At 39.4% G+C, this 25,617-nt stretch overlaps 1 protein-coding gene across 4 annotated transcripts in view; it reads left to right on the plus strand.

Annotated features, from left to right (window-relative positions):
* UTRN (utrophin) overlaps positions 1–25,617 on the plus strand; it is a 345,394-nt gene that overhangs the window by 37,227 nt on the left and 282,550 nt on the right. For all 4 annotated transcript variants that reach the window (XM_071740500.1, XM_071740501.1, XM_071740499.1 and 1 more), the window contains one exon: positions 22,039–22,100. In XM_071740500.1, the coding sequence (XP_071596601.1) occupies positions 22,039–22,100 (62 nt within the window). The remainder of the gene's footprint in view (positions 1–22,038; positions 22,101–25,617) is intronic.

Below are 25,617 nucleotides of genomic sequence, written 5' to 3' on the forward strand. Positions count from 1 at the left end.
ATCATTGCTGCTTCATGTCTTGGGAGGTAATTTATATTCTTCTATGGAAACTTCTAAAACTTTTCTTCCAGGAAAACTGTTGAACTATATTCTGTATTTATATATACATTTACTCTACTGGTATAGCAGTATTTGAAGTTATTATTTGAAAAGGTTTTTTTCTAAAATTTTCCAGTTGTCTCATTACCAAGATGGATGTCACCCTGTCTTTTGAGAGGAGGCAGCTTATCTTATACTAAGGAGGTTTAAAAAAAAAAAAAGTTCTGTAAAACATTCTGAAGAGGTTTGCCCTGCAGCACTTTCTATAAGATGTTGGCTCTTGATGCCAACAATGCACTCTGCAGTAACTGAATAATCTATGTTAGCATCTTAGCAGGATGCCACTATGTATTGTGTGTGTTTGTTTTTCCATACAGTTCTCAACAGAAACAAGAGAGAGCAATTTAGATTTTACTGTAAGTGCTAACTGTGCAACCCTCACCCCAGAGACTGGAAGGAGTTATTTTTTATAGCATAGGAAATAATGGCAATGACATGACTGAGGCATTTTGCAAACTGATGGTTTGGGACCGTATCTTTAGAAACTCCGCATTTAGCTTCTGTGTTACCGTTTGTGTCTCCCTTGTTGCTCTAATAGTTTCCCTTTTGAAATCACAGGAACACTAGCCTGCAAAAGAAAAGCTTCCTTTCAGGTTGGAAGGAATTAATCTGTCTTCCCACAAAATATATGCACTGATAGCAGCTTGAAATTGTTTAATTGTGAGACCACAAACTGTTATAATAGTAAAAATAACATTTCATGTAATGCTCATGCTACTACAAGCTCTGGGTTATTTAGTTTGCTTAGTAGAGCTGTGATGGACCTCAGTTCTGGTTTGAAACAACTCTGGCTTTTAACAAATGGAAACAGTATATTTCCTTTTTGGCAGCAGGTGGTGAAGGCTGCGTTCTGAAATATGGAAGAGTTACAGATGAAGTTGCATAAGAACAGATTAGATGGCAACTCTGTCGTATTGCAGAGTTGCCTTTTGGGTCTTCACATGATCACACGAATTGTTTTTACAGGTTCTGAAGGAGTGTGGTTTGGTTTCTGTGTTTTGTGTTTTTTCTTTTTTTTCCTAGAAAAACCCTGACCTCTTCCTAGGTATATTAAACTACTACATGCATACTGAGAAAGCAAAACATATTTTTGTTGTCTTGTACCATCCCTTTTGTAAATTCTGTGGGAGTGGTTTGCTGCAGGTTAAGCTGTGCCCCTCTGCATTGTGTCCAGCGGAGTGGTGCCCGTGACTCACTTCTGCCAAGCGGAGAAACCACCTTCCCTCCAGCCGCTGAATAATCCGCTGCTGCTTCACTTTTATGTTTTCACTGAAACGTTCTGACCCTTAACTGGAGGGCTCCATATGCTTCCTGCCCTCATCCCTGATGAATAGGGCAGGAACCAGCAGCAGCATGGTCTGCTACGTGACCTAATTTGTGCGGCGTCTGGGTGGGGCGCGCTCTAATCTTCACTAACGGAGCGGCTGAGAAAGCGAATTGCAGTAATTCCCCAGTAATTCCCCAGCTGATCCTTCCAGCGGGTGAAAACGTGCTTGTGCTGCAGGGGAAGGAGATGGCTTTCACTCCCAACTCTTGTTACTTGTGCCCAGATGAATTTCTAGCTCGGCGTTCAGAAAAGCAGTGAGCAAACGGTTCAAGGGTGCTCCGTGGAAAATTTGGAAATGTGGTGGCTGACCTCTGTGTTGTGTGGGGTGACAGTCAACAGCTTCCAGCTTCCCATTGTGTCTGCCCAGACCAAAGCTGGCACGCAGCAGTGTGCACTGACAGCTCTCCTTAATATTTGACAGCTAAAGAGCATTGTGCAGATGGAAGCAGGATGGTTGTGTCCGTCTTGCTAAATTTCACTGAAGTGTGGATTTTGTACTGGAGTTATGAAATAGCTCCTTTTTGTAGAGATAAAATATTGTTCAGGCTTGTGTAACTCTTCTGGATCTGATTAACTTGAAATGAGGGCCTGACATGTGGTAACTTTACCGAATATAGATGCAATCTTCAGTTGTGTGCCCGGGATGCAAATGGGGCTGGGCAGATACTGGAACCAGGACCATGTCAAAGAGCACGTATTTCCCATTGTTCTGGTAAGCTGGCTAAAAGGAGGAGTGTGTTGAGGTTTTTTTAGCTGCAGGGCTGATTTCTTAAAGAAATAACATATGATGACCAGGCAGGTCCTGTGTCTGCCCATCCCCTCTTGTGCTGGTGACTGTTCCCAGCCCAGCACTCCTGCAGGGTTGTCTCTGTGTCCTCCAACACCAAAGCTTCAGGACTGCCCACAAGGTGAAAAGACAGTATCCGCTAGGCTTCCTGAGCTGGAGGAATGGAGCCTTTAATTTCAGTTCTTTTAACTATGATTTTCACCTTCTAGAATTGTACAGCTCAAACATTTTAAGCTTCAGACTATTTTAGGAAGTTCTTATCTTGTTTAATACCTTGTAATGGTAATTTTTAAAAGCAATTCTTAAAACATGCTGGGTAGACCACTGAGATTAATTTCTACTCCCAGCTTAGCTATAGTAAATCAATATTTACTTGACCTGTGTGACCTAAGTGTTTTTATTCATAAGAAATAATTATTTCCACTGCTGTTTTTAAGGTAGCAAAGAGATAGTGAAGTCGATACTTTCTGAAAGTAGAATGAGAGATCCCCTCAAAATAAATCTACTTTCTCTCTTGTACATACAGTCCATACACAGAATTTTGTCAAATTTCTGTCAGGCATACCCCTTTCTAAAAACTTAGTTGCTGTTTTTTGTCTTTGAGCCCAGAAAGCAAATAAAATTGTTCCTTTTATTTGCTGAAATAAATACAGATGTGGAATTGAGTATTTTAAAACTAATCTGTATAACTAAATAGAACTCTTCTATTTTGTGATTTTCTATAATTTAGATTTTGCATTATATCTTTTAACCAAATAAATTGTTTAAAATTATTCACTGAAAGGAAAACTACAATAATTAGTAACTTCACCTTGATGATAACAACTTGCGGCAGATGGTTATACACTGGGATCCTTAGCATTGTGTAAAAGGCAGGCAGAAACTGCTGTCAACTGATGTCACCATCTTTTGTGTACCTGTTGCCATGAAATCTCATGTGAGCATTCCTTATCTAATCTGCAGTAACTCCAACAGCTTTAAAAAAAAAAGTTCCATGTGTGGTGTACACAGGTACACAGATAACGTTTTTCTGGGAATGACTCAACCTTTTGTTTGGTAGTATTCAATGCATGGAGAGATTCCCACAATGATCAAGTTGATTTCTCAGTTTAATAAAAATGATAGCAAATGTTGTTGATGAACTTCACTATGAATGATGACTTACTAATAATTTACTTTTGTGTAGTAAGCAAGTTAAACAGGAGCAAGTATTTTATCTTTTTTGTTTTGACCTGGGGCAGAAGTGATGAAACAAGTGTTAATGTTGGCAGCAAGAGTTGCAATGCTAATACTGACATAGAATTAAAACACTTGTAGTATGCCTTTTGAGTAGTTTTATTTAATTTTCCTGTAGTTTCATCCCTATCTTTAATATAGTCAAGTAGTATATTCTTGAAAATAACAAAAGGGTGTTATTCCCATGTCAATGCACAGTACCAGCCCTCTATTGGAAGTGCTTTCGATTTTGACTAATTTACCTATCTGTGTCTAAGGGAAGAAAAAGTGCTTGTAACTGAGTGATTTTATTGGTTTTGCAATTGAAAGACAAACCAGGTTATTGCTGAGAATGCAAGATTTTATCCTTTTGGCAGTGGATTAGTATCAGAAAACAGTACTGTTTAATTTTTAGAATTAAATTATTGAGTAATAGTGTACAATAATGCAATACACTTTTCTTGTATGTCGAGTATCCATCATGTTTCTCTTTTTTTAAAATTTTTTTTTTTTTTTGGTGGTTTGCTTTTTTGTGGGTTTTTAATTTTTTTTTTTTTTAAAGCATTAAAAATAGCTTCAAGAGGCTGCTCTCAGGAGCTGAGCTGGAATTATTCTATGACCAGGTAAACTAGTTTGGTATCTTATCTGACATTCTTCCCTGACCTAAAGGGGAAGATTTTTTTAAAAAATGAATTACAGTAACTGTGCCTTCTTGCATTTAATATTGTCTCTCTTGACTCTGCAGAACAGGTTTGCTGTTCAACCCCTTGGTGGCTGCCAGATGCTCACCTGGCTTCTCCCACACTCCCCCTTCAACAGGGGAGAAAATAGGATGGAAAAGCTTGTGAGTTGAGATAAGGACATGGATATCAGTTGCCAATTTCAATTGTGGGCAAAGCAGACTTGATGGGCAAAATGAATTTAATTTCTTGACAATGAAAATAGAAAGGCATGGTGAGAAATGAAGATAAAATCTAACACCTCTCTACCTCCTTTTTCCCAGTCTCAACTTCATTCCTTCATTCACAAATATTTGTTCTCATTCCCCAATGATATCTTCAAATAAAATTGCTTGGGGTTGGGTTTTTTTTGTTTTTTTTTTTTTGTGAGAAAAGTTGGCTTTTCTTGGCAGATGTTGCAGTCAGCCCTCAGTAACAGCATGAGCTTAAAAACCCATGGTTCAAAAATTTCTGGATGGTAAAACCAGACTTGTCTGAAACAAACTTAAGTATATCTGTAAATAATTTGAAATTTAGCAATTACGCTAATATTTGCAGGAGCAAGGTTTGGCTGACAGTTTCCTTGTACCTTCATTTCTAGCATGTCACTCTAAGCCCACCACAAACAAAAGGCCTTTCGAGGCAAGCAGCCTATTGTATCAAGTATTTGCAGAATCTTGGGAACAGTCCTGATCAGCTGCTAAGGAAGTGTAAAGTTCTGTGTGTAAACAGTACCCTATTGTTTTTAATTGCATCAGCAGCCAGCCTAAGCAGTAGTGGATGTTTTCTAGCCCCCTTTGCTGAGTTCTTGGCATGGCATTTCTTGTTCTTGAGCACTGCCCTGTCTCCCATCCCTTCTGCAGCACACACAGCTGCTTGCCTCAAAACCGGCACTTTCTGGAGTGATGCAGGGCGAGCTGGGTCACAGTGGCAAAATTTGTATGTTCTAGTAGCATTGTCCTACTGACTATCTTTGAACAGCATACATGGCAGAGCCACCACAGGTAAACAATTAACTATTGTTTTGACAGTGTTAAGGTACTCTTTATCTGTAAGATTGATGACTGGCTAGCTTACTCACTCTCTAGCCATTTGAAAACAAACCAAACCAAACCTCAAGCCTAGGACCAAACCCATGCAATAGAACTAAACACACCTAATTATGTACACAAATTATCAGTGTGTGGAGGAACTGAGAAAAAAATTTCTTCTTCACTTTAGTGGTTTAGCATGCAGTTCTGCTGCATCCACTGATCCTGGTTCAATTAAAAATTGGATGTGGTGCTACGAATGAATCTGCAGCCATTTTATTTTTCGTGGTGTAGTCTGAGGCAACAGAATAAAGCTGATGATAGTGATGGTAAAAGTAAGATGGCCCTGTAAAATGGCTCAGACAACCTGGAAACCAAAAGATGTTTTGGGAACTGCTTTATTGACTTAGCAGTAACTTTTGAAGACAACTACATCATCTGACTTGTTTTATTATTGACTGATTAACAGTGGAAGTGTGCTTTCTCATGTCTAATAACTCATAGAATGGCTAGGGTTGGAAGGGACCTTAGAGATCCCTTCTTTAGTTCCAAATACCCTGCATGGGCAGGGACACCTCCCACTAGATCAGATTGCGCAAGGCCCGATCCAACCTGTTCTTGAGCACTTCTAGGGATGGGGCATCCTCAACTTCTTTGGGCAACCTGTTCCAGCATCTCACCAACCTCACAGGAAAGCATTTCTTCCTAATGTCTAGCCTAAATCTCCCCTCTTCAAGTTTGAAACCATTGCCCTTTATCCTCTCACTACACACCCGTACAAAAGGTCCCACCCCAGTTTTCTTGTATTCCCTTCAGGTATTTGAAGGCTGATATAAGGTCACCTCCTTAGAGCTTCCCTTTCTCCAGGCTGAACAACCCCAACTTCTTCAGCCTGTCTTCTGAGGGGAGGTGCTCCAGCCAGTTTAGTGGCTCTCCTCTGGATATGTTCAAGGAGCTCTGTGTGCTGGGGACTCCAGATTTGGACACAGTCCTCCAGGTGGGGTTGCACAAGAACAGAGTAAACCATAGAAGCTTTTTTCTTGTTTCTTTGTATATTTCTCCTGTTACATTCTCATAGCAGCACAAGTGAATTACTGAGCCTTCACTTTTGCAAGACACAAAATAATTGTGCAGTGGAGAAAAACTTAGCGTTTCAGATCTTTACATTTTATCTTAGGCTGACAAGTAAATATATTTTGTGAGAAAGCTCCTTGTTATAGGTAAGTGCCCTGCTATTTTGTGTTCATCATCAGATGATGAACTTGTGTCACAGGGCTGGAAATTATATGACAAATCCAAGCACCCATGTTTCATCCTTGCTTACTCTTAATCTTTTGTAATTTTTTTTCCTCTGCCAAGAATTAATGTCCTCACGTGCTGTTTCTTGTATGGCTTTTTTTCATCCTGCTAAAAGTAGAGATTAATAGATAAAAGTTCTTTGTTTTCTGTGAGATATCCATGTTTCTTCCATTATGTGTCTAGGAGTGCAGGTAGTACAGGTTGGCAGCTGGAGTTCTGGGTCATCTTCTAATGCTGCCTTACTGAGCCCAAATGATATTCTTCATTTGAAAGGTGAGAAAGCAGTCACCCTCAGTTGCTCTGCCTTTCTATAGTCATATAAAGATTTGAGGAATAGTGATGTGAATAGAGAAAGTCGAAAAATGTGACTGGTTATAGACAAGACTAAGGCTTCTGAGCTTTAATTTGTTTAGTCTTTGGCAATTTCCCCCACCCCCACCCCAGCTGTATCCTTATCTCTGCAGGACTGGAGACAAGCCTCTTGCAGAGAGGGTTGTAGAAGGCTGTAATTAAATGCACCAAAATTCACAGCAGTATAATAGGTTACTAAGTCAGCTCTTAGTCACACTATTTCTTTTGAGAGCAAACATTTTCACATATATGCCTTTTTGCATCTTTTATGCTTCAGGCATCTTCTCTGTGGCACTTTGGTAATCCCTCCTTCACACTCTTTTGTTTCACTCAAGTTTTCACTTGTCATCTAATAGATCTGGGGATTCTATTTCTATATAAACAGAAGTCTACGTGACCTGTTTCACAAGAAGGCTTTTGCCAATCTGTAGCTGCACTGAAAGGTTGTTGGAGAATAAAGCCAAAGTAACAATATTCCAGTACATACTGCCTTTTTAGCATTTCCAGAGCCCTTGTTAGCTGGACTGGGTCACTCTGAGGGGGATGCTAGCAGTTTTTAGTAGAACAACTGTATGAAAAAAGGAAGACTTTACCATCTGGCAGCTTGAGTTACCCTTCAAAGGTGAATTTTCATTTCCAAGCATATTGCACAGTGATATTTATTGTGGTGACTGAGAAAGTAGCAGGTAGATCATGATAAGAAAAAATACATTTGGTCCTGCTACACCAGCCTGCAGACCTGTGTGTGGTTGTAGAAATTCTTTCCTTTCCACTTTGGTGTGGTAGGTATCTTGAGAGATGGGCCCGTGCTGGCCTTGTGAAGTCCAGCAAAGTCATGCGCAAGGTCCTGCACCTGGGTCAGGACAATCTTATTTCCTTGCTCCTTTGCAGTTTAAAAAGGTTTTCTTATTTTCTTTTTGTATTGCTGCTTTGATTGTGTTCTAACTTCTAAAAAGTAGCCTTACTATAGTAGTAGTGTGAAAAATCAGAAGTGGTAGGCGATATCAAATTAAAATACATATCTTCAGATACAGAGTTTTAATTCATATTATGTGAGTTAAGCTTCTTTATATGATTGCATGGTGGATGAAAGTGTAATGTTTCATAAGCTGTTTTGTGTTTTAGTTTTTGGTATTGTTGTCCAAAAGAACAAACGGCTATTGAAAAATGTCAGAATAGTTGTTTAATCTGTTTTTCAATGGTTGGAGATGATATGTTAATGTGGAACAGCTTAAAAGTCCTGTGTAGGTGGGAAATGGAATTTGACTACATTGCAGGCATGATAACATTGTTAATTGTCATAGAATCGTGGAATGGCTTAGGTTGGAAGGGACCTTAGAGATGACCTACTCCAACTTCCCTGCCATGGGAGGTTGTAACAAGTGTTTGACAATTACAAAGCAGCTAGACATTAGCTGACTTTTTTTAGCATCCCATGTGTCATATCCTCCTCTGTTTGTCTTTGAAGGGAAGAACGTTAACTTATCCCCAGTCAGATTAATCACCTGCTTTTTGCCCAGTGTGTACATCTGTATATTGCTTCAAATTCATATTGCTGTGAACTTGAGAAGGGTTAAGAAAAATGCCTACCAATGAACTAAAGCACTTGCAGATACATTGTCATGCCCTTCTGATTCTAGGCAAAGGCAGAAACCTTGGTGAAAGACTAATTCAGGGCTAATTCATACTCGGTCAAGGTCCTCTGTCCTCTTACTGTAGTAAGACCATGTGGAGAATGACCAGAGCTGCTACAAGTGTTTTTAATTTTTCAAATCAAGGTGTCAGTGTGTGGTGCTCTTCAAATCGATCCAATTGTAGCTCAGAGTGCACCTGTAAAATAAAAAGTGAAGTGTTGCAGCTTCTAGCAAATTTTATCAATTGTATTGCTCTTAGGTTTGCCTTGCATGGTGCAGATAAGACTGGCAGAAGTACTTGTGATAGTTAAGAATGCAGAATGTTAGAAGCAAGCCTTTTCTGTGCTTTTACATTCATAGAAGAGATCTAATTGAGTTATTGTACTTTTTAGATGCATTCCTTACTTTCTCCCCACACCTAGTTTGTAGTAAACACAAATGAAGTTTCAAAGGCAAGTCATGTGAGGACTTCAGTGTCTTAAGGAGATTATCTGTGATTTCTGTTTTGTAGTTGTATTTTACCCTGTTCATAACACTTGCTCCTTCTGTGATGGTAATGTAATTTTAATGTCTCAGAAATAATAATCTTTATTTTATTACTTCCATTAAGGTATTATTTCTCTGCATAACCTGAAGAGTGTGAAATGCATTGCTCTTTTGATTTTTATTTTTTAATTTTATTTTTACTACCAGGCTTTATAGCTTGCCATAGGTTAAGTGCATCATTTTATTGAGACTTTGAATTTTGAAATCCTTGTAAGCATATATGAAGTTAATTTGTTATAGTAGCTTTCTCGCTCAGAGAAGTGCAAGTCCATGTTAAATAGAAAGGAAGTTTCTCTTAACCCCATTGTGGAACCACATAAAACAGTTTGGTTTTTCTTTGATAAGGAGCCAGTCTTTTTGCGTGTGTTTGGGATTGCATCCCTGCCTTATCCCCATATCCTTTCTCCCCCTTGTTTGACCTTTCACCTCTGAGCAATTACAAATGAATCCCAGACCCTTCACAGCCTGCTCAAATCTGTTGGAGCAATTGGGCTTTGCTTTACCAGAGTGGGCTCATACTTGGAAGCATTTACATAAGTGAGTCTGAAGAAACTAATTTGTTGCTGACTCTTGGAGATCTGAAGTAGTTCAGATAAGGTGTTAGCAGCCAAGCTCAGACTGGGGTGGATGAAGCCTGCTTTTGAGCTTAGGTTTTGTTTTAGTTGTGTTTGTATCTTGTATTTCTTTAGGGACATCTGTGAAAAGCTTGTTCAATACTAATTCTTTGTAGTAAGAAACATTATTTAATGCTACTTGCAAATAATTTCCCTTCCTGGGCTGCATTGCGGGTCATGGTGTGAAAGCCATGGAAGAAATTCCCCCTTGTGTGATTCAGCAATGGTGATCTTGCCTTGGATTTTTCTGGAGTGGGGTCTAAGTGCTGATCCTACTTTTAATCCAGTATGACACTGGAGGGATGTAAATATTTTTAAATTGTTTGGACAAAATCCTCCTTCAAGACAAACCTTTGAATTGAGGAAATTATAATTTCGTATTTCATCATATGTTTTTGTCTGTTACAGATGTTGTACTTTTTATTTTGCCTTTGCACTGCTGTATAGCCTCCCTCTTACTGGCACAGAGATGACCTGACATGTAGTTATACTAATTTCCTCAAAATCAGTGAGTTACGACAGAATTTCTTCTTTGACATAGTTGTGGCTATGCAGAGGAGATTTTATTAGTAATATCCATGCATACTTTTCATACACCAAGCCACTGTAGTTGTGCCAGCAAAACCCAATGGTGACCATTTCAGAGGTCATTCAAAGATAAAGACATTCTATATGGGGGAAAATTCCTAATCACTTGAGTTTAAAACTTGCTATCTTGTTAAGTCAAAGTTGCGCTGCAGATCTGGTTTCAAAAGATCTTGATCACTGTTACTGATCTAGCTTCTCAATCTTCTGTGTTGGCTGCTTCAACATTGAAATCAGTCTGATACTATGTGCTTGTACTTATTCCATAAGCACATTTTCAATGGTGCTTCCTCTAACATACCTTACTTTCTGGGTGGTTTGCATTTCAGAGATTTCTTCAGCCATGATTTGTCTCTCTGTGGACTACTAATTCCATAGTCTGTTTTTTTAGCCCATTTATACTAGTGCCCTCATTTATCTTGCTTTCACTGGTGGTTACTGTCATTAATTTTGGTACTCAGGCTAGCAATAATCAAGTTGCAAACCTCAGTCTCACTGAGGCACAGACACCACCTGTTCTGCTGCAGAGACGTTGACCTTTGGTGAAACAAAGTTGGACACTTCTGAAGTTCTTGAGCTGCCTCACCTGGGCAAGGGTTCTGAATCCTCAGCCTGCATGGTGTCTGATTCCTTAGCACCAGGAAGGCATGTGAAGAACTCTCTCTGAAAATTCAGAGACAGGATTACACCTGTGAGTATGAGTGATGTACTGGAGATGTTGCCAGAGGCAGCAGTAATAGTCTGGCTTGTGATAATCTGCTCGCATTAGGTGATCTTTCTTTTGTAAAATCTATTTCTAGGAAGATAGAACTGACCTGTCTGTTCCAAATTTTACATGCCCTCACAAAACCATTTGATATGTTAGTGGCAGTATTAAAACACTACATTTGTACATGTTCCATCACAGTCCTCCTAAAAGCTGATAACTAAATAATACAAGCCCAGGGATTGGGTGGTGTACATGTGGACCTTTGCCAAAACAATTGTCTGCTGAAATTCCTTGGCCCAGTTTCTGTCAAAGGCTTTGACAGGCTTTGGTTTCTCTCCTTTTGACTACTCCATTCCTGTATCTTCTCCAGTTCTGGTCACACTGCTGGAGTGATATGTCCTAAAGCAGCTGTCTCCACTGAAGTGGAAAGTCTGATGTGGGCTTACACTGATGGTCATAAGTGTCTTGCTTCATTGTATGAATGCTTATTTTAATGCATTCCAGATATTTATCCTGCAATTGTCAAACAGAATTTATGTACTTTCAGAGCAGTTAATCAGGGAAGGGTTCAACTTTGGGGCCTAATTAATGACTAAGTCAGGGAAGGAAATGTGAGTTTAATTAGCATATAGGACTAGCAGTGCCTTGACCTCGACCAAATGACAAAAGAAAATTCTCATGTTTGCCGGAAGCCGTCAGAAGGGACAATTCATAATACTCTATTCATGTTGCACTTTTATTCCTTCCTCATTAGGATGTCTTACTAAATACATGAATTCAGTATGATGCCTCTATGACTCTTTTTCTTCTTGCTTCTAGAGAGAGAACAGTAATTTCTCATGGACAGAGTGCTCAAAGCTTCACTTAGCATCATGTGTTTCTGCTCAAAGGTTCTTCCTTCCCCAGTGGTGCAATATTTCTTTTCCTCGGCCAACAAAGGAATGTGACTGGGAAATGAAATATTTAATGTGTCTCAAGAAAGAGACTTGCCTTTCACTTAATCTTCCTCAGTGGGGATGACTGACAGTACAGAATGCTTGACATACTTTAGGTAGGTTATGTGAAGCTAAGAGCAGGTTAACTTATACTGGTCTTTTTTGCAGTGAATTTGCTTGGAATATTTTAGGCATAGAGATGAGAGTATTTGTACTATAAATATTTGGGATTTTAATTCTTCAGTCATCATGTTAATTCTTTTTGCTTCCTTCCCTTTTTATTTTTAAAACACAACTGCACTATGACTTTTAGGGACTTCCTTTTAAACCTTTTACATTTCATGTTTCATCTTAATTGCAAAGGTTAATGGGCTGAGGTAAATAATTTACAGGTATTAGCATGACTGATCCTTGACAAAATAGTGGAATAGCTAATGAATCTCAGACTTTGCCTGTGTGAAAACAGAATAAACAGCTTATGCTATTTAAATGTTCTTTGCCTGCATGATTTCTGTAATGACTGGGCTTAACTTTGCTGAGATGGGGATACAATAGTTTAGGCTGAGAAATAGGTTGTAATTGAGCTTGCTTCCCCATTGCTTTTGTCATAAAAGTGTTGCCTGCCTAGGTATTTGTAAGGGTAACAGGACTTCATGTGAGTCTTGGTTGTCAAGTGTAGAAGCTTTCCAGTATGTAGTTTAAGTGAAATTGTGTTACTGATCAGCTTTTCAACAACTGGCTTGATGAACTTCAGATGCTGGCAAGTTTGTGAAACAGGAGCTTGCTTCCTTACTCTTTTGTTCCTTTTTTTTTACCATGAGCATGCTGCACATTCTTGGACAGGCTCATCTCTGTTCAGTGTTGGTGATGCCACACTCGGGTACTTGGTCCATCTCTGGGTTTGCCAGTACAGGGGAGAAATGGAGATACTGGCGTGAGGCCAGCAGTGAACAACTGAAATGATGAAGGGATTCAGCATCAAGTTGAGACTGTTTGCCCTGGAGCAGGGTCAGGGGGATATTACCAAAGTGTATAAATACATGGAGGGTGGAAGGCCGGGTTCTATTGAATGGTGCCCAGTGGCAGGACAAGAGGCAGTGGGGACAAACTAAAACACAGGAAAGTCTGTTTCTACTTAGAACACTGCTATGGGTTGCCCAGAGAGGTTGTGGAATCTCTGTCTTTGCATGTGTTCGAAATCTGACTGGAAATGGCCCTGGCAACCTGTTCTGACTGGGGATGTTGGACAAGAAAAATTGGCTCCATAGGTGACTTCTGACCTCAGCCATGCTGTACCTCCTATGAAAACACTTTCACGTTAAAGTTGACTGAAGTTCTTGGGAGCAGTGTGAAGAGTGGTGGATTCTAAGGGGTGGTGCGGCTTGCTTAATGCTTGTGAGATGGTTTGAAGCGTTCATCTGAAAGTGCTAGAAGAATTTTGTTGGTATTGCAGTAATTACAACAGTTACAAAATTGTGAGAGTTATGTGAACTATATGTGCTCATTATGTTTGGGGTTTTTTGGGGTCCAGGAATCTTGTGCCAAATGACAAAGAAAGCATAGGGCTTTTTAAAACACACTTCTTTACTGTTCTCTCAATTTCGGAGTTAATTAACACTGGAAAGTTCAAAGTGAAATACTACTGTATGTGTGCTTTTTTTTTTTTCTTTTCTTTTTTTTTTTTTTTTTCTTTTTTTTTTTTTTTCTTTTTTTTTTTTTTTCTTTTTGGCCTTAAGACTAGATTTCTAAATACTATCAGAAATTTCAGGCAATTAGTTCCAGAAAAGTAATATCTAGATTTTACATAACTAAACTGCTGAAGTTGCTATGTTATGAATGTCCTATATAAAAGTGGACTGTTAGGAAAGACTTTAAATCCCATGTGGTTATAAATTCTATTTGTTTTTAAATTCTAGTTTGTGTTCTGCTGTTACTGAAATGACATCTATCTCATATATTGGAAGGTACTTAGTTAACTTGTTTGCAGAAATATTTAAGAAGAATAAAAATTGTTAAATATGTTAGCAGTGTACACGTCTCTGAAATTAGTTGATTTAATCTATTTTCTTGAGGAAATTAGGATACTCAGGGTATGCTCTTCTTTCTATTTTTTTCCCCCTGCAAAACTCATCCAAATTGGATTAGCTAGTTCAATTTAATCCAGGTTTCATGTCCTAAAGCAAATCAAATAGGTACATGTTTTGTGAAAATCAGTGGCTGGAGGAAGAAGAAGCCCTGAGCATTGTGCCTCCACTAGAGAAGAAAATAAATAAAAGCAGATGTCTTTGGCCACTTACCAGGCAGCAGCAGGCAGTGTCAGCACGTGAAGTACAAATCTGGTGCATCCCTGTCTACCTATGGCCTGTACCTTGTGTGCTTGGATGGGGTGGGAACTTGCAGTGAAAGGACAGAAGTTGTGAGGAAGAGCTGGCACTGGTGGGACCTATACTAATACGTAGGAAGCAAAGCATTATTGATCTGCTTCTTAGGAAACTAAAGCATGTAGCAGTATGTAGGAGCCAGGTAGTACTTGTTTGCATCTCAGATATTGGCTTCTATTTGTGCAGGGAAAAGCTGTTGACCTAGAGAGGATTAGAACAGAAATGATGATGAGACTGTAGTGGAAGGAGATTCGGGACAAGATGGGGAAAGATAGGTGGAATGAGCCTGGGAAAAAGATGGGGAGCTCTGAAGGTGTGGGTTAAGAAAGGTTTTCATATTAGGGAGTGAAAAGACAATAGAGAACGAGGAGGACTGGGGATTTTAGAAAAACAAGATGGGAAAAACTCTAACTGAAGAACTGGGATAAGAGTCTAGTATATTAGTGGGCAGAAGTGTTCAGTGTTGTGAGTAACAACAGAGTGCCACTATCTATACCCACCTGTCACAAAATAATTTCTCAGTCTAGTATTTTTTAAATTATCTGAAATACGGCCACTTTTTGTTACTGTTCTTAGCACATCAGCCTTCTAAGTCTCACACAAACTTGGAGTTCTTGCCAGAGCAACTCATGGAATATGTTTCATTTCTAACAGTACCTGTGAAAAGCTGTCTCTGGGATATAGGTGCATTTTCTTCTGCCACATCAGGTCTGCTTTTCCAGTCAATTATGAAATCTTTGGAAAAAGTTTACTCTGTAATACTTTGTCATACTCCGTGGCAAACTTCCTTTAAAAATCGTATGTGGAAAATGACATTGTTTCCTAAAGATGTTCAAACAAGATGGTTTGTGATGTCTGCCTAGTTTGAAACTGCCATAGCTAGCTGAGAGATACTTGCATATATACAATGTGTGGCTTGGCTTCCTCCTCTTTCCAAGCAATATTGCTTACTTGTGCCTGCATGAGGTCTCTGACATCTGTCAGGAGTCTGCCTCTTTCTGGTATGCAGATGGGCTTTTTGTGGGGATGGCCCCTCTGTTATGCAGGAGATTATACTGGATGATCACAATGATCCCTCTGACCTTATATCCCATGAATCACCTCCACAAATGCAAGTGAGCCTAATAATAGTTCTAATTTAGGCAGAGAAAAAAAAGAGCAGATGGCTAACACCAACTTGTGGAAAACAATTCTGTTTTCTTTGTAGCTGCTCAGAAATACCAAGACTTAAATCTGTGTTCATAACAAAATGAGCTGTAGTAAATTTAGTTTGCATTTCCTCCCTTTTATTTGTCTCTTTAAATTTTCCTCAAGTGTCCCCTTGTTTGTGTAATTAGAAACATCTAATTGTCTGATCTGGGGCAAGAGTTGTCTCCCCTTTTCTCTTTCTGTGTGCCACTGATGTTGGTTGGGACCTCAGAGAGATGGTCAAGGCATCTTCTTCCCCTGGGTGAAGTTTGTCCTTTGATATCTATGGGGCACATCCAATCTAATCCACTCACTGTCATCATACTGATATTTGTGATACCCTTATTTCTGTTCCACTTCTCCCTCCTCAGTGCACTTGCTGAAAGCTGAAACCTTTTGCTCTAACCGAAGATTTTGTCAGAAGCTTTTCCATCCTCAAACCTTGGTGTGTGTTCACTGGAAGCTTGTGAAATATGTGCCCAATTCCCATTGGGCACATTTTCATTGCATGTGAAGCCTTCTCAGGATGTTTTTTGCATGGGGAGCTAATACTGCTTGGTTTGACCAAAAGTTACAGAGCTGCTGCAGGCTGCTGGAGTGAAACACCGAGTTGCTAGGTTCTAGAGCTGCCCCATGTAGGTGTTTGGACACTTTGCCTCCTGTTCTCGGATTTGCATTTTTGTCCTGTGAAAACAGCAGGGCCACAGGCTGCTAAGCGTGGGCCACCAGACCCATTGCATGCTTTTGCAGCATTATTTCTGTCTCCTGAGAGCTTGCTGTTCTCTCTAGCTTCCTTTTAAGCATCATTCCAATGTGCTGAGACTGGCAGTGTGGTGTGTTGGATTGATTTTGCTGGGAGGGATGGAAATAGCTATTTTAATATTGCTTCAGCTGTGAGGATGCCTTCTTCTAACTCATCAGTTGCTGGGGTTTTTTTTATTGTGAAGGAAATACAATTAAGCTTAGACTTGCAGCACACTTCACTGAGAACTAGGGGGTGGTCCTCATTCCTCATCTGTGTTGTTTTGTTTTCAGTGGTTCCTGCTGTTGGGAAACATCAGGGAGTGAGGTGCAGGGATTTTTTTAGGGTTTTTTTGTTTGTTTGTGTTTTGTTTTGCTTTTGTTTGTTTTGTTTTTTGTTTTTTTGTATTTCATAGTTTGGTCTGTATGGAGAATTTACAATTTGGTCAGCTGAGTTTTTTGTAGCAGTTGCTATAGGCAGGTGTCATTAATTTTTGTATTACAGACACTACTAATATAATTGTGTTGTTTTTCCCAACTCCAGAAGTTTGGGGGGAGAAGGAATGGAGGAAAACTTTTGTGCTCACCACTGATTACAGACATTAAAATTGCAGGGCAAAGGTGAAATCTCTTCTGCCATAGCATTGCAAAAGAAGAGGGGATCTGCAGATATCTTAACTTTATTTCTTTAAAAAAAATTGCAAAATTTTACGCCCTAAAAAATCACACCCAACCCAAAACCCCAGGGCTACTGAAAAAGATTACAGTGTGTTAATGAAGTTTAGTCCCAGTAGTCACAATGAGCATCAGAGATTCTTCTGTGAGCTTGGTGGTCATGAACTCTGCTTTGTGGCTTACTTAGCCTTTTTGCCTCCTGCTAGTGGGGATTAAAACCACACTGGTTTGTTTACCCTCAATTTTTAGATTCTTTTTGTGTGTCTTTTAATATGTGAATTAGTCTGAGTTTGACAAAAGGAGTTGCTTTAAAAATGTCTTTTCTATCCAGAAAATCCTGCGCCTGAGTGTATGAAATTTTCTTTTCTCTCTTTTTTTTAATGTTTTCAGTGTTTCAGGAATGTGCTAGCCCTATCCACCATAGATCCTCTTGCTTGCCTAAAGATTTAGGCAAAGAGATGTTTCTAACTTCATTACATTCCAAGTGTCTTAATTGAAACCCAGGGGCTAATTCCTTCTTTTATTTCTAAATTCCTTTGCTGAGAACTTAAATAATGGGGTGGGGAAGGCAAATTTAAGTCCTAGAATGTGAGATGACCCTCAGTAACTTGTGCTAGGATGGCTGAGCATTTTCTGTACTTAGTTTGCCAATCTAGCCTGTGCACTTCTCCAGGGCACTTTCATTATGGTGCTGTTCTGCCAGCTGGTTTGGGTGTGATAACTTTTGTCTTTCAGAAACTAAATAACACAGTTCTGTCATGTAAGCATGTAATGCGTTTTGGGGAAAGAGGAAAGCTGGCTTTCAGTATGAAGCAGAGGTTGAGTAAAGGACAAACTGCAATCCGATGACGCTTTTGTTTTTAACCTCTATTTTTAGATGATTTAGATTCCTTTTTGCTGGTGAACATGATATTCACAAGGTAATACTTGTGACTTGAATGGCAGTTTCAGAGTGCACCAATAAAATTAAGGGACAGTGCCTAAGGGTGGAGGATGTTTGTAAGGCTATAAAATCAGCTCCTGGAGGTGACTGAATGCCAGGACACTCGCAGGCTGATCTGTCTCACATCTGATCACAAGAGGTGTCTGTGTTGAGCGTACTCCAGTTGCACTGACATGCATCATGCTGTATAACAGAAAAAGGCTTCAGCAAACAGGCATCCGGGATAGGAAGCTTTTCTTCTCTTTTGTCATCACAAGCATTTAATGATGTGTGCATGTGTGTGTTTAGGTTTCTTTTTATTTCCTCCTAAAGGAACAAACTGTTCTGACACTGACCATTACGAGGCCATTAAGTGACTGGCAGGCAGGCAGAGCATATTGGCCAGAGGAAGCCAATCAGTAGGTGATGAAGCAGAATTTGGCCCTGGGTCAGTCCTTGGCTTTTATGATCATGGAGTGGCAGTGTGGAAGGAAGTACAAATGCCTTAGTGACTTGTTGAATTTGTTCTCACTGGGCTATGACTTGCTGACATTTTTAATGTCTTGTGTGAGAAATTGGCTGGAGTACTGGGTACTTCTGCTGAATGGTAATGTTGGTGTTGCTGTTGGTTTTCTTTTTTGTTTTGTTTTGTTGTTTTTAAATGAATGTAGCTAATTGGTTATCCAAATAATAATGTCAGCCTCTGGGGTTTAGCTTTATATAAAATAAATTGACACTTGCTGATAAAGCACCAGCATTTCTGTTACAAGTTTATTCCCAGGGATTTATAGCAGAAAGCTTGACACAACCCTAACTATAATGGCCAGTCACAAAAAGCCTAGATTCAAATAATATTACAAAGCAAACAGGAAAGTGGAGTCTGACTATAAGTGTCATTGATGGGTTTTATAACTGAGCAGGGTGTTTTGGGAATTTGTGGGGGTTCTGCCTCCTTGCTTAACTCTTGTAGAAAGGATATGCTGATACTGAAGAGATAGTAGAGCATTCATATGCTTTCTTTCACCACTAAAGAATGTTTGAAGTCCTGTTTGTTTGTTTTTTGGGGTTTGTTTGTTTGTTGGGTTTTTTAGTTTGTTTTTTTGTTTTGTTTTGGGGTTTTTGTTTTTTTTTTTTTTTGGTTGGTTGGTTTTTTTAAAATCTTTATTTAAAAGAGGGAAAAGGGGCTGAATTTTTAATAAATGTCCTGTATGCTACAGCAGGAGCACCTACACAAAATGGATGTGTGGTCTGGAGAGAGCAGCTGCCAGAGCAGGGCCCTCTGATGGAGTCCTGGCAGGGCTGAAGGTGCTGTAATGCTGAGAAGAGCTCTCACCTCCTGCAGTGCCTGTGCTTGTGAAGGGGTTGAGCTGGATTTATAAATCCATGATTCTTTTCATAACTTGTTATCCCTTCTACATGGTCAATACAACTGTTTTTGCCTCTCTTGGTGCTTTGTCATCTTAAAGGGTAAGCATGTTAAAAAAAAAAAGTGAGACTTCGAATTTTGGAGTTATTCTTAATTCTCAAATAATTTTAAGGAAGAAAAAGTCAGACCAAGCCTTAGGATTGCATCCTTGTACATAGGTATGTACAAGGGGGTGTTGGCAGAAAAGGGACAGAGGTTATCAATTATATTTAAAGAGAGAGAAGGCTGTTTAAGTCTCAATACATTCAATACAAATAGTATCTGCAATTAAAATAAATGGAAAAGATTAAGAGTTGAACAGAGCCTGGGATGGAATTTTGTACAAATCTAGCTTTTTGGTCCAACAGTAGCAGTTAATAACCTAGTCCATTCCTGTCTCCTGAAAAACAGAAAAAAACAACTTGGAGGGGGAGAAGGGGGGAAAATATATTCAGGGTTTAAATCTTGACCCTGTCAGTCTCCTGTGAGATGTGTACTTGGCACAGGGTACCCTGCTGTCAGTCTAAGGGGCTCTTTTTCACTGAGGGAAGAAAGCAGGGTTAATGAGATCTTCTAGGTAATTAAATTGTCCCAGAACAGCACCTTGAATTTCAACAAGCTGTTTTAAGTATGGCCTGCTGTGCCTGCACTGTAGGTATCTTGAAACTGTTTCAGAAAAATCTTGTTCTGTGTTTGGGTCTCTTTGGCTTCTGGTTGAGCTCAAGGTGTGCCTGCGTTGGATCAGCTTTAGATGGCAAAGAGGGCACAGAAGGGTTAAACAGTGGCTGCTTGCTGCTATATTGCAGCAGATGTGCAGTCTTTGGTGTGCCCTAGGCAAGTTTTTCAGCTGTAGCCTAAAAGGACCCCACAACTGAGGATTTGTTTTAAATTGATATGAATGTTTTTGTACAGCTTATGAAGTCTTTTACCTGTCATGACATCTCATTGCTTACCAGTGTGGCAAATTCTCTTGTCTGGACTGAGCCACAGCCAGTATTCCTTGTTCGTGTCCTTTAGGTAAAAAAAAAACAAACAAACCAGCCAAACAACAAACCAACCAAACCAACAAAAAAAAAACAACCCAAAAGCCCCTACTGACTTGTTCCACTGTTGCATTAGCCTGTGTTTAATAGACATATGGCTAGATATATTGTTAGACATGAATGGCATCAGTTTCATGTGTATGTAGGGTCAGAAAAAGGATTCTGAAGTCATCTACCTAAGGAATCTTCTGATAGTATTTTGTGATTTTTTTTTCCTAATTTTTCTAATAAACATCTGGGTTTTGTAGGTAAAACTACTGTACAACAGTATCTATTGCTTTTGTCTGAGGTGTATGACCTTTTACATGGTGCCTTTAATCATAATCTGATTTATCTTCATACTGTATACTTTTATTCCTTTTCTTAAAGTGGAACATTTGAGTTTCAATCAATTTTTTTTGTTTCATAGAATCATAGCATTGGCTGGGTTGGAAGGGACCTCAGAGATCATCAAGTCCAACCCTTGATCCACTACTGCTGCAGTTACATAGAATCATAGAATTGGCTGGGTAATTTCCTGTGTAATTTTCTGTGCCTTCATCCCAGTGCAGGGAAGAGGTGGTCTGAACACCATGCATGCTTTGTTGTGGTAAGGGGTTCAGAAAAATCAGTGCTAGCTGCCACCAAGAGGTTATGCCAGAGTGATCCCAAACAACAATGTGCTGTGGGTGCCTGAAGTGGGTCTTCAGTCTGGTTTGTCAAGAAAGAAGCTTGGGGAGTCTTGAAAGTCTCTTGGAGATTATGATCTGGGCTGCAGTGGTCAAACTGAGTTTGCCCACTGGAAGTTACTGACTACCTTGGCTGTGGTCTACTGCGTGGCTTTGGAAGTCAAGGTCTATCACAGGCTGCATGTGTATCTTTTCTTCTTTGGCTGTAGGAAGCAGGCCTAAAAATCCAGGGTGGGCCAAGTTCCTTTGTCTAACCTTTTGCCCGAAGGGAGTTTGCTGGCATTTTTGGTGCAGGTGATGAGGCATAGTCCTGTCCTTAGCACTGCTCAGTGCAGTTTATCACAGGAGGTGTCCTGTGATACTGCCAGAGCTGTGCTGGAGGTGACTCAGACTGCCTTACCGGGACAGGCTCTGTAAAATTGTAGGTGACTCCAAAATGACTTCCTTAAATAACCTGGAGACCTGTCTTCTCCCTTCACAACTGAAGGCCACTGCTCCCCTCATAGGTGCTGCTCTTATCCTTTCTCCTTGTCCTGTGGGGTCCCTCTGGCCGTCTCCTTGACCCTAGGTAGTGGTTGGTACTTGAGTGCCGTGCCAGCGGGGGCATCTGAAGAGAAGGGCTCAGCAGCCCTTCCCATACTTCAGCTGAACATCAGTGACTCATCCCTGACAGGGTTTCTAACCCAGGTGTGAAACCAGGCTGGGTGGGGATGCAAGTGCATCAAGGGTTATTCCAGCAGCTTTGCTACAGAAGTTGCTGTGCTGTGTGCTGGAGGAGGATATTATCTGCATCAGAAACTTGAACGAGGACCTCAGCAGCTTTCAGAGTAATGCATGCAGGCTAAAAGGCTTTAACTAAGTCTGATTTCATAGGCTGCTCTTCACTATATGGGAAGCTTGTGAATTTAATACATCGGTGTTCTGTCCCGGAGGTGCTGTGAAGCTGATAGTAATGCAAAGGAGCTGCTGTGTTTGCTGGCAAATTTGAAGTATTCTATGACTCTAGAAGTACCAATGTCCTGTAGAGATTAGACCAGTTTTGAGAGATTAGGCAAAAAATTCTCTCACTGTGTCAGGACAGTGTTTAACATGACCTGTTTTGAGAAACCTAAGATTAAGAAAAATGCATTTTTCACTCATTATCTTCTTCTTTTCTTTCTCCAGATGAACACAATGATGTACAGAAAAAGACCTTTACAAAATGGATAAATTCTCGTTTTTCCAAGGTAATGCTGGGTTGAAAGTACTATGTTTTGTTTGATTCGCCATTTGGAGCAATATTGGTTAAAAATACTTTGCTCTTGCTCTGTTAGGATAGAATCTAGTAGAATCTGTCAAAAGGTGTAATGAAAGAAGATAAAATAGAGGGAATTTTTGTTCCCTCTCTGTTTCTCCATGCACATAAGCATTTGAAACTACATGTCTAATTTAAGAAAAACCTACAACATTATTAAGTCATTTTCATGATGTTGTCTGGGTTTTGGTCCTCTCTATATAGTCTATTTCTACATTCAGTTTTCTGAGAGCATTGCAAAAGATTTTTGAACCTTAGTTTACTCTGTGCTGCTGAGTCAGTTTTACTCACCCAAAATACTCTGCAAACCTCCAGCTGAAGCCCAATCTATGAAATATTTTATGGTTTTCTCTTTTTGAACTTTCCTTGTCTTCCATGCTGTACATTTCTTGTTTTATTTTTTTCTTATTGATGATGAAAAGGGAAGTAATGGTTGCTTTGGGATGCTATTTAAAGCTGGCTTGCTATGCTGTTCTGCTTATGGTGAAAAATTACACTTTGCCCAGGAGTGCAGTTGCTGTGGGTAGCTTCCCAACCTTATAGTTTAAATATGGGCTATTATCAGAGAAAATTCATGCTTGTTTCTAGAGAGTATGGTGTTGCAAATGGGATAACTAATAGTCTACACCCTGCTAATTAAAAGGGACATGCATGTAAAATCCTGCAAGTAGATTTAAATATAGAAGGGTGTGCATACATGGAGGTTTTTGTTTGTTTGTTTGTTTTTCTTTTTAAATAAAGCCACCACATACTATAAAAATGAATGGCTGCCTCTGGAGCACTGCCCTTCTGAAGTTCTTGGTCAGCAACATTAAGACTTTTTTACCTTCCTTCCCTTCCTGTGCAACAGGACACTGGGCAATGCAAGGCTTGTGTCCTTGGCTGGTTTGCTTTGGCTTGGGCTTGTTTTAGGTGAAAGCTGATATTCTGTGCTCTTCATCCAATGCATTCTTGGCTAGTTTTCTGTTTAGGGGAGAAGTGTGATGTGTAACTGGTGGTTCTATGTTCTGATTTTGACTGCTGCTGGTAAGAAAGATGGTCCTGCTGGAGGAGTGTTAGGCAAGGCAGGATCATACAGGGAGTGAAAATGTGGTGAGAAAGGAAACCCTGTTTATAGAGATTTGCCTTGGAATAAAGGTGGCATGAACATGGAAATGACAGAGATACTGAGATTGTTCTGTGTGACTTGTTTATACCTTTTATGGTCACTACTGAAACAGGTAAAACTGTTTCCAGTCTTAATACTTGCACACCCATGGCTATGTTTTATAAAGTGTCTTTTCCTTTCATACTATGTATTTGGACAGATCCTGCTTAGCTCCTGGATTTCCCTGCCACAGGGTATGATCAGATACTGTTGGGTTTGAAGCAACTCCTGTAACTTCATGGCCCATTAAACCACCTGGAACTATTAACGCCATGTTAATGATTAGAGAGGCTTGTATGAAAGGACATACTCCTGACTAGTGCACATCCGATTCAAACTTGAACACAGCTACTTTACCATGACAAGATGCAGATTTATAAAGACTGGCATGTTCAGATTGCTAGGAAATTGCTGGTGTTCAGTAGGAATCACCTCACGTAAGAGAGTTTTCAACTGTGCCTTCAAAATGTAAATGCAAGAATTTCAATAAGTCTGAAATCAGCCTTTCAACAAAATCTTTTGGGTTGTTTTAAATGCTTCGATTGATTCAGCTGCTTAGTAGGAAAGAGTGATTTTGGAGGCTGGCTAAATGTAATCTGATTTACATTGCAGAAATGGTAACTGAGGAATTTTGTATGGAATTTCAAAGTTCACTCCAAGAATTTGTCCTTCCATGTTAATTATATTGTAATTGCCCTTCATTTAAATCCATCAATAAAAAGTAAGCAGCTGAGCCTCTATAAACTAGTTTGGCATACAAGAATCCTAAAATTGCAGTTGCATAATGTACTCAAAATAATGTGCTTAAACTTGCTGATCTTGATTTAAATCGATTCAGCTGGGTTTTACAAAGGATATAGAAAGAAAAAAATGTCTTTCATCAGAGAATTGGTAGATGAGTGAAACACAGCAAGTATCTCAAGTATGCTGTGAGGTACCAATATCTGCTTCAAGCAACTATTTAGTGAGATGGAAATTCTTGCTTTAGCTCGCAGGACAACAACTTTTGTTTGTGGTCTTCATTTGACCTGTGCTAGAACAATATGTTTCTTATTTGCATGTATTTTCTGAAATGAAGGCACAAGCTCACTTAAAGCAGATCAAGTCTTAAGGTAAATAAATGTATTTAGCTGAGCCTTGAATGCTCACTGTAGAAATCTCTACCTTAAGAGACGTGTGCACTACAACTCTCAAGTCTGTGATGGTTGTGTAGTAAGGGTGTTTTGTTAAAATTAAAGGGAAAAAAAATGTTAGATGATTAGTCTATATTACCAAGGTTTAACAACTGGAAAGTTTGCATTCAAATAAATAGTGGTATAGAACATTCCATATCTTTATATGAAGCCATGTGATATTTTTGCTTATTGTATGTTTTTTTCATCACTCTGTCCAGTCTAATTTGAAGAGTCAGATTTAGTAATTTCTCTGTGGATTAACCCAGCAATTAAGGCATCTAGTTTTGTGGATAGTTAATGTATGCCCTTCAAAGTCTGTGTTTTGTGTTCTTTTTTCCCCTATTACTTTTATCCCTTTCTATCCTTTTTTCATTAATACTTAACAGTTTGATAGTATTAATGGATATATTTTTCAGAGCTCCCTTTGGCAATGCAAAAGTATGATCATCTGTGTTTATAGCCACTTCAAATAAAGGCAAATATCAGAAGTAGCTACAAATTTTGAATGCTCAGTCTGAGACTTTGGTTATATTACCCAGAGGATTTGACACTTCTGTACTAATAGAAAGCAGAGCTCATGTTGAACCTTATGACAGGTCTCTGAGGGTTTAAGTCTTCTGCAAACTCAAGGAAACAACCCAAAATATCTAGCTGGTTTTCAGGTGGCTCTTGGTCAGCATAGAGAAGGGTCTCAAGAAAGTAATGCCTGTGCCAGAAAGGACTGCGTTTAATAATCTAAGGAAGTATCTTAATCTGGCACACAGTTAGGGATTACCTGTGAAACTGTGCTTTAAATGATTATGGTTTAGTTACTCTCGGCCAAAAGTTGAGTTTGAATTCAGTCCACATAACAGCTTACTGCCCTATTAGCCATATGTTATTTGTTACACATAAGAGGGGACTGAACAATTTTTGCAATCTAGTTTTGACTACTCCACATTTTTAAATAGGTTCAGTCTGTATCTATTTTATTGTTCATCAGCAGGCCTTGGACTTTCAGATCCATTATACAGCCCTCTAACACTTCAGATGATAATGACATAGCATAGTGCCTCGATACTTGCACTTGCAGCTCTTATAAAGGCTTCTAGTAAGCAAGCTAGACATGTTGAGAGATCTGGGAGTCT

Source organism: Heliangelus exortis, chromosome 3 (genome assembly GCF_036169615.1).
Source record: "Heliangelus exortis chromosome 3, bHelExo1.hap1, whole genome shotgun sequence".
In the NCBI taxonomy this organism is placed as follows: Eukaryota; Metazoa; Chordata; class Aves; order Apodiformes; family Trochilidae; genus Heliangelus; species Heliangelus exortis.